Source organism: Micromesistius poutassou (assembly GCF_964030765.1).
Source record: "Micromesistius poutassou genome assembly, chromosome: 4".
Taxonomy (NCBI): Eukaryota; Metazoa; Chordata; class Actinopteri; order Gadiformes; family Gadidae; genus Micromesistius; species Micromesistius poutassou.
In genome coordinates, this window is record NC_140274.1 from 3,208,497 (window position 1) to 3,222,822 (window position 14,326).

Genomic DNA, 14,326 nt, shown 5'->3' on the forward strand with positions numbered 1-14,326 from the left:
TGTCCCTGGTCAATTTCTGCTTCTTGTGAAATACTATTTTAGTGTGAAGAACACGCACTACGCTCAACCAATCGCCCAGGTCAATTAGATCAAAACATACCAACTTGGTTTACAGTCAGATATTGTTAAATACTCATTTTCAACAATAAAATATTTTTTAATCATTCCATCATTCTGCAAAGTATGTTTTTGTCAATGTACTCTACTTGGTCGGGGCTCCTTTTGCATCAATGACTGCATCAATTACTGCCTTGATCAGCATGGCCCTGCTGAGGTGTTATGGAAGCCCAGGTGGCTTCGATAGCGACCTTCAGCTCGTCTGCCTTGTTGGCTCTCGTGTCTCTCATCTTCCTCTTGGCAATACCCCAGACATTTTCTATAGGGTTCAGGTCAGGCGAGTTTGCTGGCCAATCAAGCTAAGTAAGTAATCCCATGGCCATGGTACTTTTTGTAGTGTATGTAGGTGCCAAGTTCTTCTGGAAAATGATTTCAGCATCTCTATTAAGTTTGTCAGCAGAAGGAAGCATGAAGTGCTCTAAAACGTCCTGGTAGACGTCTGCGATGACTTGGGACTTGATAAAACCCAGTGGACCAACACCAGAAGATGACATGGCTCCCCAAATCATCACAGACTGTGGACACTTGACACTGGACTTCAAGCAACTTGGATTCTGTGCCTCTCTATTCTTCCTCCAGACTCTGGGACCTTGATTTCCTAATTAAATCCCAAATTTATGTTAATCTGAAAAGAGGACTTTGGACCACTGAACGACAGACCAGTTCTCTTAGCGTGGGTAAGACACTTATGACGTTGTCTCTGGTTAAGAAGTGGCTTGACACAAGGAATGCAACAGTTGTGGTCCATGTCCTGGGTACGTCTGTGCGTGGAGGCTCGTGATGCACTCCTGCCTCGGTCCACTCTTTGTGAAGCTCCCCCACATTTTTAAATGGCCTCTTCAAAAATAAAACAAATAATGCTTGAAATATTTCACTTTGGGTGTAAATCACTTTTTAAATTGAATTAATTAACTTGTACACAATATTCTAATTTATTGAGATGCATTTTAAACCATACAAATATATATATATATATATATATACACACACACACACACACACACACACACACACACACACACACACAGACACACACACACACACACACACACACACACACACACACACACACACACACACACACACAATATTTTAACAATGGGGCAAAATATATATATAATCATGTTTCTATCTCTCCGAGGGCCAAGGTCTTAAGTTGTTCATATTGAGTTAAAAAATTCCGAATGCCAGCGTGTTATGAACGCACCATGCAGCAATACGTAGCACGCACAGTGTCGTCACGTTGTGTTTGGCGCGGAACGCCTGTGACTAGCAACCTTTCTTTATAGGTCCATGCTAGCAACTGGTCTGGAGTCGGTTTCAGATTCAACGTCAGAGCTCCGAACATCTACTAGTGACGACGTTAGTCTGACGCTGGATCTGTGGACGGAAACGGAAGCAAAAGCTCAATGTGAATGTGCGCGGTCCTGTGCAGAAGTAGTTGGCGCCACAGTTTATCGACAACAAAAAAGCCCACAGCCGAGCTTCTGATATCACTCTGAAATATTAGCTTTAATCTGTAATAATATCCGTACAGACACGATGAAACTCTCAGAGGGAGCCATAGAGGTACGGTACTGGTTTAATAAACAATGTTATTGAGCGACTGCGTTGTTGTGTACAGTGTATATACAAGTTGAGCTGTGAGCTTAATCAAACGAGCTCAGAGCTCAACGTATGTTGAGCAAGGCACACAAACCCATCAGTATTATGTAAATGTTAATGTTATATATAAACCGTTGACTTAAGTAGTAGTAGCTCTGTCTGTATCCAGCCCATGCTTTTTTTGACAACACAAAAACATGCATTTAACGTTAATTTTACGACAAACGAGTGTATAAAGTGTTGATTGTGTCCCGTCAGACTCTGACCATGGGAGGCCAGCACCCGGAGGCAGTGCTTCAGCTGCTGGTGAGTCTCACTACAGGGTTATGAGTTGAAATACAGATACTACCCCGTTCCACTGTGGTCCTGTTATCACCCATGGTCACCATCACTATGGACTCCTCTCCTGTCATGCTTTATCAACGGTGTAACTTGTGACTGCTCTATATTGGGTGGCAATAATGCCACATATATATATATATATATATATATATATAAGAAGGGAAATGCCATAGATAAATCTTTATTTATCTATGGTTGATGATGGTGCACATACTTTTTTTAATACTGTATGATTATCTATTGTGCTCTCAGACTATTTGTTGGCCACCGAAATGATGTCACAACAAATACATTTTGATTGAAAATAATTATTAAAATACATTAGGCTTTTTTCTAAATACTCAAGGAAGCTTTACACAAAATAAGATATTTTAATGCGAACGCATATAAGTAAAAAGTTAAAAAGAGGATGGGGAGAGAAGGGAAGGAGGTTATATGGTGAAAGCACAGAAACACAGAAAAAAAGGTCTTCTTATTTCAGATTCATGTTCTTGGTGTGTGGACTGATTGCTGTACTGTACTGTATGTACTGTACTATGCGTTGGTGCAGCTTGTGGCCTGACTGTGTTTTCCCTCAGAACATCCGTAAGATGGACGGGACCAGTGGTCCCCCTCGCTTCAGGATCATGATGAACGACGGACGACACACCATGTCTTGTAAGTACATGCGCTAATTTTCACAATCTGAATGAGTTTCACAATCTGAATCAACAATAGTCATCTCCACAGTGAATGAACACACTCACATTCACACTTATCTCTCACTCACACTTAGCTCTGTGGGAATTTGCATACCTGTAAAAAAGGCAAATCTCAGGCATGCAAACTAGTCACCTTTTGGCGAAATTCGTCGTTTTTTTAACAAAATTGGCCACTTGTGTGATTCGTGGAGATCCATTGAGAAAACATTGGGGGTGGGGGGGGGGGGTCTACAGTCTGACGAAAACGAGAGATCTCCTGGTACTCATGAGTAACTCACTAAAAAAAGTTATGTGCACCCCTGATAATAACCGACTGTATAATGAGCGAGAAAACAAGTTTGCTATCTTCACAATAAAAAAATCTTTGGCCAAATGACGCCACGTTCCACATTCCATGTTCCACGACCACCAATCACTATCAAGATATACCACAGCGCATGTTTTTTTCCCCATCGTTCCAGTCCTGGAGTGGACTGCTCAGTCGTAACTGACCAGTTTATGGGTTAATAAATGTGCCATTTTTACCATAAGAAAATGTTGTCTTTTCCCTTTATTTTCTTCTGGGAGTACACCAGAATGCTTAATTTACATGTTAAAATAGCAAAATTTGCCTGGGGGGATGCCCCCAGACCCCCCTACAACGGTTTAGTTTGTCACCCTTTTCAACCCTTATGAGTTTGCAGGTATGAAATCTGCATGTAGTGTTACAAGTGGAGGTTACAGGTGGAAATGTTTGAATTAATTCCACTGACATGACAAAAATTCTTTCAGTCGTTGACTGAAATATGGAGAAAAGATGTGATATGTGTCACTACCTCAGCAGACCTTGTTCTGGTGTCACTGCCTGGTGGTGTGTTGCTTTTAAGATTACTTTTTAGAGGCATTTCAAGGTAATTATTTACCAATTATGAATGGCCAAGGCCTTTTTACTTTTCTGCTGGCCTGATCTTATTGCAGTTCAATGTGTAACAGAATATTCGTGATTATTATTACTGGGACTGTTCCAAGCCGAACTTGATTAGCAGTACTACTTAATTAGCCGCCCAGGCACACACATGCGTCACACAGCGCAAACTTGTCTGGCTTAGCGGGGGTTGGCTTAGCTCAGGAGGTAGAGCGGGTTGACTTGTAACCGGAAGGTCGCTGGTTAGATCCCCGGCTCCTCCTAGCTGAGTGAAGTGTCGAGGTGTCCCTGAGCGAGACGCCTCACCCTGACTGCTCCCGACGAGCTGGCTGTCGCTGTGTGTGTGTGTGTGTGTGTGTGTGTGTGTGTGTGTGTGTGTGTGTGTGTGTGTGTGTGTGTGTGTGTGTGTGTGTGTGTGTGTGTGTGTGTGTGTGTGTGTGTGTGTGTGTGTGTGTGTGTGTGTGTGTGTGAGAGAACCATTGCAAGTCGCTTTGGATAAAAGCGTCTGCTGAATGTGATGTGAATTAATGTTAAAGTGTGGTGGTTGGAGATTCAATGTTTGTGGCGTTCTTTCCCTGTTCCCTGCAGACTTCATGCTGTCCACTCAGCTGAACTCCCTGGCCGACCAGAACCAGCTGGAGCCCAACTGTGTGTGCATGCTAAAGAAGAGTGTGACCAACGTGCTGAAGGATGGAAGGTGAGCTGCAGTAATGGTGGTCGGGTTATTATGGGATGCTTTCATGGTGACGCCCCAATCTGAAAATGAACGAATAACACATGCTGTGTGAGGGTTGGGAGTTAGTATCGCAAAACAATACGGACCCACTCAAGTGCCAGGTGTCCGTAATGTTAATGTTCGTCCAGGGTTATCATTTACATTTACATTCAGGGCGTTTAGCAGACGCTTTTATCCAAAGAGACTTACGTGCATTTGTCAGAAGGAAGAGAAACAATATATCGCTGTCGGAACAGTAAGGACGTTCATAGAACCAAGTGCGAAGAACTTACAATCGCTAGGTTAACCCATTCCCCGTATACAACAGAGATAGCTAGGATAAGACACTACACAATGCTAGTACTATTTTAAGTGCCAGGATGTACAACATACAATAACTGCGTACATTAAGTGCCAGGACGTACAACATACAATAACTGCGTACATTAAGTGCCAGGACGTACAACATACATTAAGTGCGTACATTAAGTGCCAGGACGTACAACATACATTAAGTGCGTACATAAAGTGCCAGGACGTACAACATACAATAACTGCGTACATTAAGTGCCAGGACGTACAACATACAATGGGTCCATAAGAGGGGTGTGGGGGGGATGTTATCATTAAGTTTTTTGATAGACTCCATGAATACAACCATGTGGGTGATTTGTTCCCAGGCGGGTCATCATCATCCTGGAGATCGAGGTGATCAAGTCGGCCAAAGATGTTCCCGGCAAGCTGGGCGAGCCCATTCCCTTCGTGGAAGGTGATGCCTTCTAGTCCACGCATGTTCACCTCGTGTCTTAGTAACCTCACCAAAATCTGTCTTTCATGAGAGCTGCTCAGTAAGGGCGTCTCCTCAGAGGTGATAGAAGGCCTCAGAGCTGATGGGCGATGTGGTTTCTTGCTCTCCAGGTCAGGGGGGTAAAGCACCACAGGCTGCCGAGCCCGCCGCTCCGGTCCGCCCCCTGCAGCCCCAGAACGGTAAAGAGGGTGAGTTATATTCAGGTTCTTTCACCAGGTATTTTAATAGGTGCGTATTCTTGTGAGTGGCCACCTGATGGCAGTGTTTGTCGGGCCAACGCGGCTAGGTATCCAGCCAATTTGCAGCAGCAGGTGAGGAGTATGCCTGCAACACTGCTCAGACACGTTATGTTCAGATACACATTGCTTACGTCCTTCCATATGGGTGTGATCAAACACAAGCCGCCCCATTGATATTTTATTAATGAAACTCGGTGGTTCTCGTTATTCATTAGCATGACGGGGTTAACAGTATTTTAATGGATCACGTCTCATACTTTCCCACACGGCGTTGAGAAGTTTACCTGGGAACACTTTAAACGCTGACGAGCCCGTCCGTACGTTGATTAAAACGCTTCCCCTCGCCTCGATCACACTCAGGCTAAATCCATAGGTAATCTAAATACGTTGTTGGAGGGACTCAAGTAGCGCAAGGTGGGGTAAATGGGCTGGAACCGGGGGGACGGGTGGCGGCGGCGGCGGTGTTGGTGGTGGTGGAGGATGAGGTGTGATCTGGCTGTCAGAAGGCCGTCTTGAGCCCCCGTTCCCTGGCAGGTATTCATCCCTTTTAATCTGCCGCGAGGCGATGGAGCCCACGGCAGCACCCTCCTCATCACCAGTTATTGTTAATTTTGTGTGTGTGTGTGTGTGTGTGTGTGTGTGTGTTGCCTGATCTGGGGAGGGCTTAATTACCAGAAGTGCAGAGGTTGGCAAAGTTGAAGTGTTGGGTGGTGGTGTGGCTTAAGTGGACACTTTGAACTATAATCCGCCACGTGGGAAACATACACACACGCACGCATGCACACGGTAGGGGTGTCCATCCAACCGACAAATCCCACAGTAAGGCAGCGCCGGCTGCGCTCTGCAGTGGAGGGAGCGTCTCTAAGTGTGTTTCACATTTCACACTCTGCCCCTGAATCTGTGACTGTGAATCATCCTGCTCCTCTTCGGGAGGAACATCATCCCCACCACTTCCTTTTTCCTGCCTCACACCGTGTTCACACCAGCGCCCACACGCGTCCCTGCGTCACGTGTGGCCGTCGCCTGACGCAGCTCCGCGGTATAGTGCCCGAGACGATTACGCCGATCACAGAGCCGGCATCTAAAGGAATTGGATCTTTTGTTACTCTGCCTGTATGAATAATGCATGTATCTCTCACTTCACTTCACTCTATTACTTGCTGTTCTTGGATCATTGATTTTCCTGTCCTCTCTCTCTCTCTCTCTCTCTCTCTCTCTCTCTCTCTCTCTCTCTCTCTCTCTCTCTCTCTCTCTCTCTCTCTCTCTCTCTCTCTCTCTCTCTCTCTCTCTCTCTCTCTCTCTCTCTCTCTCTCTCTTTCCCCCCCCCCCCCCAGCTGCGAACAAAGGTCCTAGCAGAGAGTTCGGGAAGAAGACCCCCTCTGCCCTGCCCAGCACCCCGGGGGGCTCCTCCAAAGTCGTGCCCATCGCCAGCCTCAACCCCTACCAGTCCAAGTGAGTGTCTTGGCCCCCTTCCATCCACTAAGGGGCCGGTGGCTCTGCGTATCCCTGCCATCGCGCCTTCCTGCGGGGTTCTGAACTAGAAGGCAGTGCACGGCTGCACTGCAGCGACGGAGCAGGCCATGCGTTTATATTAAAATGTACAAAAGTTAAAAGGGATCTTTTAAATGTTTTTTTTTTTTTCGGGTTTTGGCTCCTAGCTAGTACGTTTTCAAAATAATAATACTCTCGAATGCCTAAAGAATATAGAAGATAATACTTTTACTTTACCATTGTTTTCTCTAGCAATCTTCAAAGGAGGCTTCCATCCGGTGATTTCTTTGTGCCGAATGCTCTGATTCAATGAATACAGCTGGTTTTATTTCGAGTTATTATAAAAGAACGATAGAGAGAAACTAATTGCCATTTTAAAGCAGTGGGGGAAAAAAAATAATCTTGGAACTATTTAATTTGTGACGCTAACCACCCTTTAAATTCCCATTAATCTCAACAAGCTTTACATGAACAGCCTGTACCTTAATGCATCTTCAGAAGAGACGCAAAATAGCCCAATTTACCTCCGTGTTTATTTATGCACTCTGTGTGCTTGGCTACGTGGAGATACTTTAAATGTGGGAAGCTCGAAAAATATATCATGTGGCGTGCCCGTTGGCATGAAAGTGACTCCCACACCGCCCTCAACCCTTGAGCGTGAGTCGGACAGCTCACCACAGGGCCTCTCTTCTCCTCTGATAGGTGGACCATCCGGGTGCGCGTGACCAACCGTAGCAGCATCCGCACATGGAGCAACTCCCGCGGGGACGGCAAGCTCTTCTCCATGGAGATCGTGGACGAGAGTGTGGGTGTTGTTACCGTCCTCCTTCCTGTTGTTGTGTTCATCATCCCCGTACTCCCAGTATAGCCCAGAGTGGGGCCAGCGGTCTCCTGGGTTTAAATGGACTGCATTTATATAGCCCCAGTGGCCACTCAAAGCTCTTTACAATGTTGCCATTACCCTAACATTAACATTCACCCATTCATACACACATTCAATTTCACACAAAATTTGCCGTTCCTGTATTAGAAATACATTGCGATACTTTTACTGATTTAGGCTACTTTTTGACTGTTTATGCCATATGTGTGTGTGTTCACTATCTTATGAAAAAAAACCGCCGGGATATATAATAATATAATTTGTGTTGAAATTGTAAATAATTCTACTTGAAGACAATACTTTTGTTTTGAGAATTCTTTTCACCGACGGCGGAGTCAACCATGCAAGGTGACAGCCAGCTCGTCAGGGGCAGTTAGGGTGAGGTGTCTTGCTCAGGGACACCTCAACACTCAGCTAGGAGGACCCGGGATCGAACTAGCAACCCGCCAACCCGCTCTAATTCCTGTGTGTGACGGTGGCTGACGTGTTTTGATGTTTTGGGTTGCAGGGAGAAATCCGCGTCACTGGTTTCAACCAGGAGGTGGACAAGTTCTACAGTCTGATCGAGGTCGGCAAGGTGAGGAAACTGACAGAGCGCAGGTCTGACGACACCCAACACTCATTTTCCCGAGCCGTCGCACAGGAAATGGGCTGCGGGCGGAGACGCTCAGATACAGCTGTCGGCGGCGGCCTCCGAGACATCGCCGATGTCTTGTAGACCGCGCTATCTTGCCAACGTACCAGAGCAACAACACTGTGATCGTCTTATGATCTCCTGCCAGCGTTTGTTGCTACCCCCCACCCATCCCCTCCAGCCCCTCCCTTCCCTCCGTGTGAAGTCGTGTTGGGTGGATCCCCCGGTCCTCGGGCGGTGCTCTAACGTCTGTCCCGTCCGTGCGTCTGTCCCTCCCTCTAGGTGTACTACATCTCCAAGGGCACCCTGAAGATCGCCAACAAGCAGTACTCGTCGATGAAGAACGACTACGAGATGACGCTGAACGGCGAGTCGTCCATCATCCCCTGTGACGACGCCACCGACCTGCCCGTGGCCCTCTGCGACTTTGTGGCCATCAGCGACCTGGAGTCGATGGAGAAGGACGCTGTGCTGGGTGAGGACACTCGCTCACAGGGGCCGTCTGCCGGTTGGTTGGTCGGGGGCTGCTGGATTATGGGAAAAAAATAACAACATTATTCAAACGATTGTTTTTGAATTTTGAAACACGACGCGTTTTTTCGGCATTTCTTTGCAAAAAAACGCATTTTGTAACTAAGAACCTTGAAATTTCCCCTTAATAAAATACACAAAAAGTTCAAATAGAAGATGTTCAAATAGAAAATAACGTACAAAAATGTATCCAGCTGTTCTATTTAAAAAAAAATAAATAAATCGTGATCAAAATTTGATTAAGGGGCAAATCAGGCACCTGGGGAGAGGGGGAGACGCACCTGGGTTTGGTGAGATCAAATGAGGTCGTCGTCGAGCGCGTCGTGAGTGGAAACGAGGGCACATGAGAGACAAACACTGGGTATCACTACGAAACCAGGCACTGTGTAAAGGTTACGATTCAAAACCATGGCACTGTTTACGTCTGTATGTAAGGCCAAGACATGGTACTGGGGCTCAGCAGGAAGATGTTATTGACACTAGATCAGAAGGTTAATTTCTATTCAGACCCCTGGGGTGACGATCTGAGTATAATATGTACTTGTGTGTGTGTGTGTGTGTGTGAGTGAGAGCTCAAGGTGAACTCTGGCCACTCAGAACCAGACGGCCAGAGTAGGAGTGATTCAATCTGAAGCCCATTTCCCTCTGGACATTAACCCCAGTAAAACAGCCCCCCCCTACCATCTGGCCTTCAGTGGGAAAGGTTACAATCGGCCGACATTTGAAGACAAATGACTCGAATGTGTGTCATATTAGTGGTACTCCATCCAGTGATGGAGCCGTGAAAATTACATGCAAATTTTCGCCCCTTTTCCAACACAATGCTATGGTCGTGGCCATGTTGGCTCCTAAGCTCCTAGCTCGACATCGTAGAGATAGTTTGAGTTATACTCCATGAGAGAGGAGCAGTGTATTCGGATACAAGCTTTACATGTTTGATTTGTCAACGCAACAGACTGTAGAGCCTATAAATTATTTGTAAGAGAACGTATTATTTTACAAAGTAATATGTTGAGCGTTGACTTAATCTGTTTTGGGTGGAAAAGGCAACTTGATGATGGCAGCACTTTTGGGAATAGTTCAGCGGTTTCACCAAAAATCCTGCATATGGGCAGTAATTTCTGCGGGGGATGGGTATAATTTAGGGGCCTTGTAGCGTCTCCTAGAGCTAGAGTTCTGCTATTGGTCTGTACAATGCAGATGATGGGCGGAACCAACTTAAAGGTCCCATGGCATGCTATTCTATGGATGCTTTTATATAGGTGTTAGTGGGCCCCTAATACAGTACTTAACAGTACCTAATACAGTAATACGGTACCATGCACTAGTGTTTACAGTGGAACACTGTAAACACGGTGAACACTGAACGCCCACCCAGCCCCGCTGCCCGCTACAACGGGGCTCCGACGGACAATCCTGGGCAACAATCCTTTTCTCCTCCATGTCGCGATTCCCAATTCCTTCTCAACCAACCCGACGCAGTCTAGTCTTTTCACCAAATGGGAGCTTTATGCAAGCTTGCGTTATTGTGTTGTGTGTTATGCGCCATAACACCAACAGCAGAATGATTATCCAAATAACTCGCACGGTCCTAGCTCATTGTCTCATTGTTGGGCCAAATTCTCTGGGTGGGCCAAGCAGAGAAAGCGGAGGTAACCTGGTCCCGTATGACGTCGTACGGGACCGGAACCCAAATCAAAGCGTTTCAGTGATCCTTTTTTCAAAGATGGAGTAAGATAGCTACTTCTCGTTTTACACCTAATGCAATTTTTAGCTACTGGGGGACCATAGAGAGGCTAGGGGAACTCAACTTAATGTTAGAAAACCTCATAAAGTGAAATTTTCATGCCATGGGACCTTTAATACAATAGCAAACTTAACAATTGGTTGTAGAATAAATTGTCACACTAATCTAGTCAACTGGTGACAACTTTTCGACTTCATTTAATTCATTTTCGCAAAGCAACATAATACTTTTTCAAGAACCATACAAAGTATACTTTTCTTTATTTATCTAAATGTTCTAATGTGTGTTACATATCAATATAAAACCTGCTGATTGCATTCATTTGAAGGCATCAGTATATGTCTTAATAAAGTGGAGATGATATTTAAATAAACAGCACATCATTTCAGTTTCATTTTAGCTCATAATATTGCCGTTCCTCGTTTTAAGAAAATCAAGCTTTATTAAGAAACGTCAAAACCTATCGACCAAACCACTGATCACACTGGGATGCGGAATAAAAGCATCTGTTTAATGTAAATGTAATGTATCCTTCCCATCCCACAGATAGTCCCATCAGTTCAAAGTCAACTTTATTATCAATTTCAAAATATGTGCCAGACATACAGAGGAATCGAAATTGCGATTATCTCCGACCCACGGTGCAATAAGAACAAAAGGATAAAATTAGGTAAAATAAGACAAGTAATATTTGCAATAAATAAATGCTAAATAGTGCAAAAGGTAATGCAAAACGTGAAAAAGTGGTGTGTATATATAATGTAAATAAATTGAAATGTACAAAATGAGGAACATTATTTACAATATGTGCAAAGTGCATACTGGAAACACTTCGTTAACAGTCAGATAACTTATAGTCTGATGGTCTGAGCCGCTCCTTAGCGGAGAGTACTGAGCTGTTCCCGGCTCAGTCCAGTGGCGTCGCGGAGTTATGAATGTATGCACCTGCAAGACACTGACCTCAGCCCCGCCTCCAAATGGAAAAACCAGCCGCTGATTTCCCCAGAGCCAATTTGTGGTGGAAAACCACCAGCGCTTCCTGTGTGTGACCTAGGGTTCCCTGGCCCATCGATCAATATTTATGATATGCATATGTGCCCCGTGAATGGTGTGGAGAAGGGAGCTGTATTTTCCCCTTTCTCTCTATTTTTATGTTTATTATTTTTCAAGCCAAGCACATGAGTTCTCGTCCCTCTCCGGACTTTTCTCGGGTGTCAGCGGGGAGACTTCAGTCCGATCTTGGCCCGGGTTCCTTACCTTACATTCCCCCCCCCCCCCGGTGCAGATGTGATCGGGGTGTGCAAGAGTGTTGACGAGCTGACCCGCCTCACCACCAAGGCCAACCGCGAGGTCTCCAAGCGGACCTTCAACCTGATGGACCAGTCCGGCCGAACGGTGTCTGTCACCCTGTGGGGGGAGGAGGTGAGAGGGGGGGGGGGGGGGCGCAGGCGGGGTCAACATGCCCAGCAGGGGGGTTTCTTCTTGGAGTAGGTATTATGTTTGTTAGATAATGTAAGGATACCTTTTTAGTAACGGAGTGACACAAGAGCGCCGGTCGAGACGTTGATATCCTCTTCAACTCTGATTCACTAGCACTGGAACAACGTTACAAGGTACACTGAACAGGTGCCATAGAGCGCCCCCTAAGGCATGGGAGTTACAATGCATACTGTTGACTATCCATTTCATGGATAACTGTAGGATAAAGGGAACAGCTTTTGACGACGCGGTGCAGAAGGATTCTCATTCCGTTTGTTTCCGATGAAAACGAATGCTCGTCCAAACAAGAGTATTTATTCAGAACTCTGTTCTATGGTTGCATGATGGGCACCTTCACAACTATCCATACCTGTTGGGTCTACCTGTCAACCAACTGGGTGTTTATGTCAAAATAAGCTGTGTTTGTGGACTGGGCCTGTGTGTCACTTGAGTAGTTATTCGGTAGATTTGGATGTGTGTGTGTGTGTGTTTAATGGAACTCGGGGCCTCTCCGATAGCTGAAGCTAGAAGCTGTAGCTCAGACCAGGGAATAAATACCCTGTCACGCCGTGATGAACGGACTCTGGGTTGCAGTCGCAGTTGATTTTCAACTCATGGCCCCCACGGTTCTCCTCTCCCGTTTCCTCCCCCTTGACGAGGAGCAGACTGTTAGCCTCTTTGTTTGCTCGGCAGATCCCTAGTTCCGCAGGGACGTGCTGAGGTACAGGAGGACGTATAGTTTAGAAAGAACAATCATAATACCAAACTGCATTATGTCCTCTCTCCTCTCTAAGGACTCCGGTTAGGTTTATATATTTGCTCTCATTTTGTGTGTGTGCGTCCTTTTTGGTTTGGTTTCATTCCCTCTAGGTGCTTCTCCATGTTGTTGTTTATAACTCAATGAAATAAATAAAGACCACCTTAAATCTACAAAAACGATTGCAGTGAAAATCTGTTTTTATGTTGATAAATTGTACTTTGGCGCGACAGACCAAAGACGTGACACACCACGTAGGAAGCAGAGGAAAAATCTGAATCCAGTTTGGTGAAGCGTTGGTGACTCTCTGTTCCTCCACCAATGTGCGTACGCAGGCGGAGAACTTTGACGGCTCGGCGCAGCCCATCGTGGCCATCAAGGGGGCTAAGCTGTCGGACTTTGGCGGGCGTTCCCTGTCGGCGTCCTTTAGCAGCACAGTCATGATCAACCCGGACATCCCCGAGGCCTTCAAGCTGCGGGGCTGGTGAGTGGGGGAGACGTTTACATACGGGCTCTCCAAAGCCTGGGGGCGAAAGGTAGCTCAGGAGGTAGAGCGGGGTGGCTGGTGGCCGGCAGGTTGCTAGTTCGATCCCTGGGTCCGCCTAGCTTGAGCTGCTCCGGACGAGCTGGCTGTCGCCTTGTGTGGTTGACTCCGCCGTCGGGGTGTGAATGTGTGCATGAATGGGTGAATGTTGGGCAATATTATAAAGCGCTTTGAGTGGCCACCGATTAGAAAAGCACTGTATAAATGCAGTTAATTTACCATTTTACCATACCAACAGGCGTGCATACGTCCATGCATGCTTGCGTTGGTGGGAAGCATTAGGCGCTGTTTTATGTCTTGACGGGCCGCAGGATGTGGAAATGGACTGTAAAGCTACGTACTTTGCTCTTGTCTTCAGGATGTGTGACGTTTTAGTCTGGTGGGTTTGGGCTGGTGCTGTGGTACCTCATGAGAATTGGATTCACATGTAATCTGTTGGAAAGTGATTTTTTTTTTTTTTTTGTCTCGCATGTAAAGAGACGGAATTCAGGAAAATTCTAATTAACTCATCTGCGGATGAGTTAATTAGATTTCCCGCAATTGTGGCCGTTTTTATTAAGACTTTAACTTTATTTGTAGACAAGCACGTACAACCGGTCCTGTGTGGGCTTATCACAAGTGGTGCTGTTGTATAGTGAAATGTATTTCAGCTTCTTTCAAAGGCACCGGAGCCAAATGCGGTTTTAAGATGGTCTGAGCTATCACAATTGAACAGCCATACGCTTGTATTCCTCAGACTCGCTATTGGCCTGCGCTTCTCAAAGGAATAGAGAAACAGTTTGGACTCCAGCTTTCATCTTTTCTCTGCACTCTCTGGCCGTTCCTACAA

At 45.9% G+C, this 14,326-nt stretch overlaps 1 protein-coding gene across 1 annotated transcript in view; it reads left to right on the forward strand.

Annotated features, from left to right (window-relative positions):
• Positions 1-1,545: 1,545 nt before the first annotated feature.
• Positions 1,546-14,326, forward strand: part of rpa1 (replication protein A1) — a 38,713-nt gene continuing 25,932 nt past the window's right edge. Inside the window, exons 1-12 of the mRNA XM_084467350.1 lie at positions 1,546-1,686; positions 1,981-2,028; positions 2,643-2,721; positions 4,258-4,366; positions 5,065-5,153; positions 5,303-5,380; positions 6,766-6,883; positions 7,625-7,727; positions 8,314-8,382; positions 8,722-8,914; positions 12,003-12,139; positions 13,289-13,437. Coding sequence (XP_084323476.1) covers positions 1,660-1,686; positions 1,981-2,028; positions 2,643-2,721; positions 4,258-4,366; positions 5,065-5,153; positions 5,303-5,380; positions 6,766-6,883; positions 7,625-7,727; positions 8,314-8,382; positions 8,722-8,914; positions 12,003-12,139; positions 13,289-13,437 — 1,199 coding nt within the window. The 5' untranslated portion in view covers positions 1,546-1,659. The remainder of the gene's footprint in view (positions 1,687-1,980; positions 2,029-2,642; positions 2,722-4,257; positions 4,367-5,064; positions 5,154-5,302; positions 5,381-6,765; positions 6,884-7,624; positions 7,728-8,313; positions 8,383-8,721; positions 8,915-12,002; positions 12,140-13,288; positions 13,438-14,326) is intronic.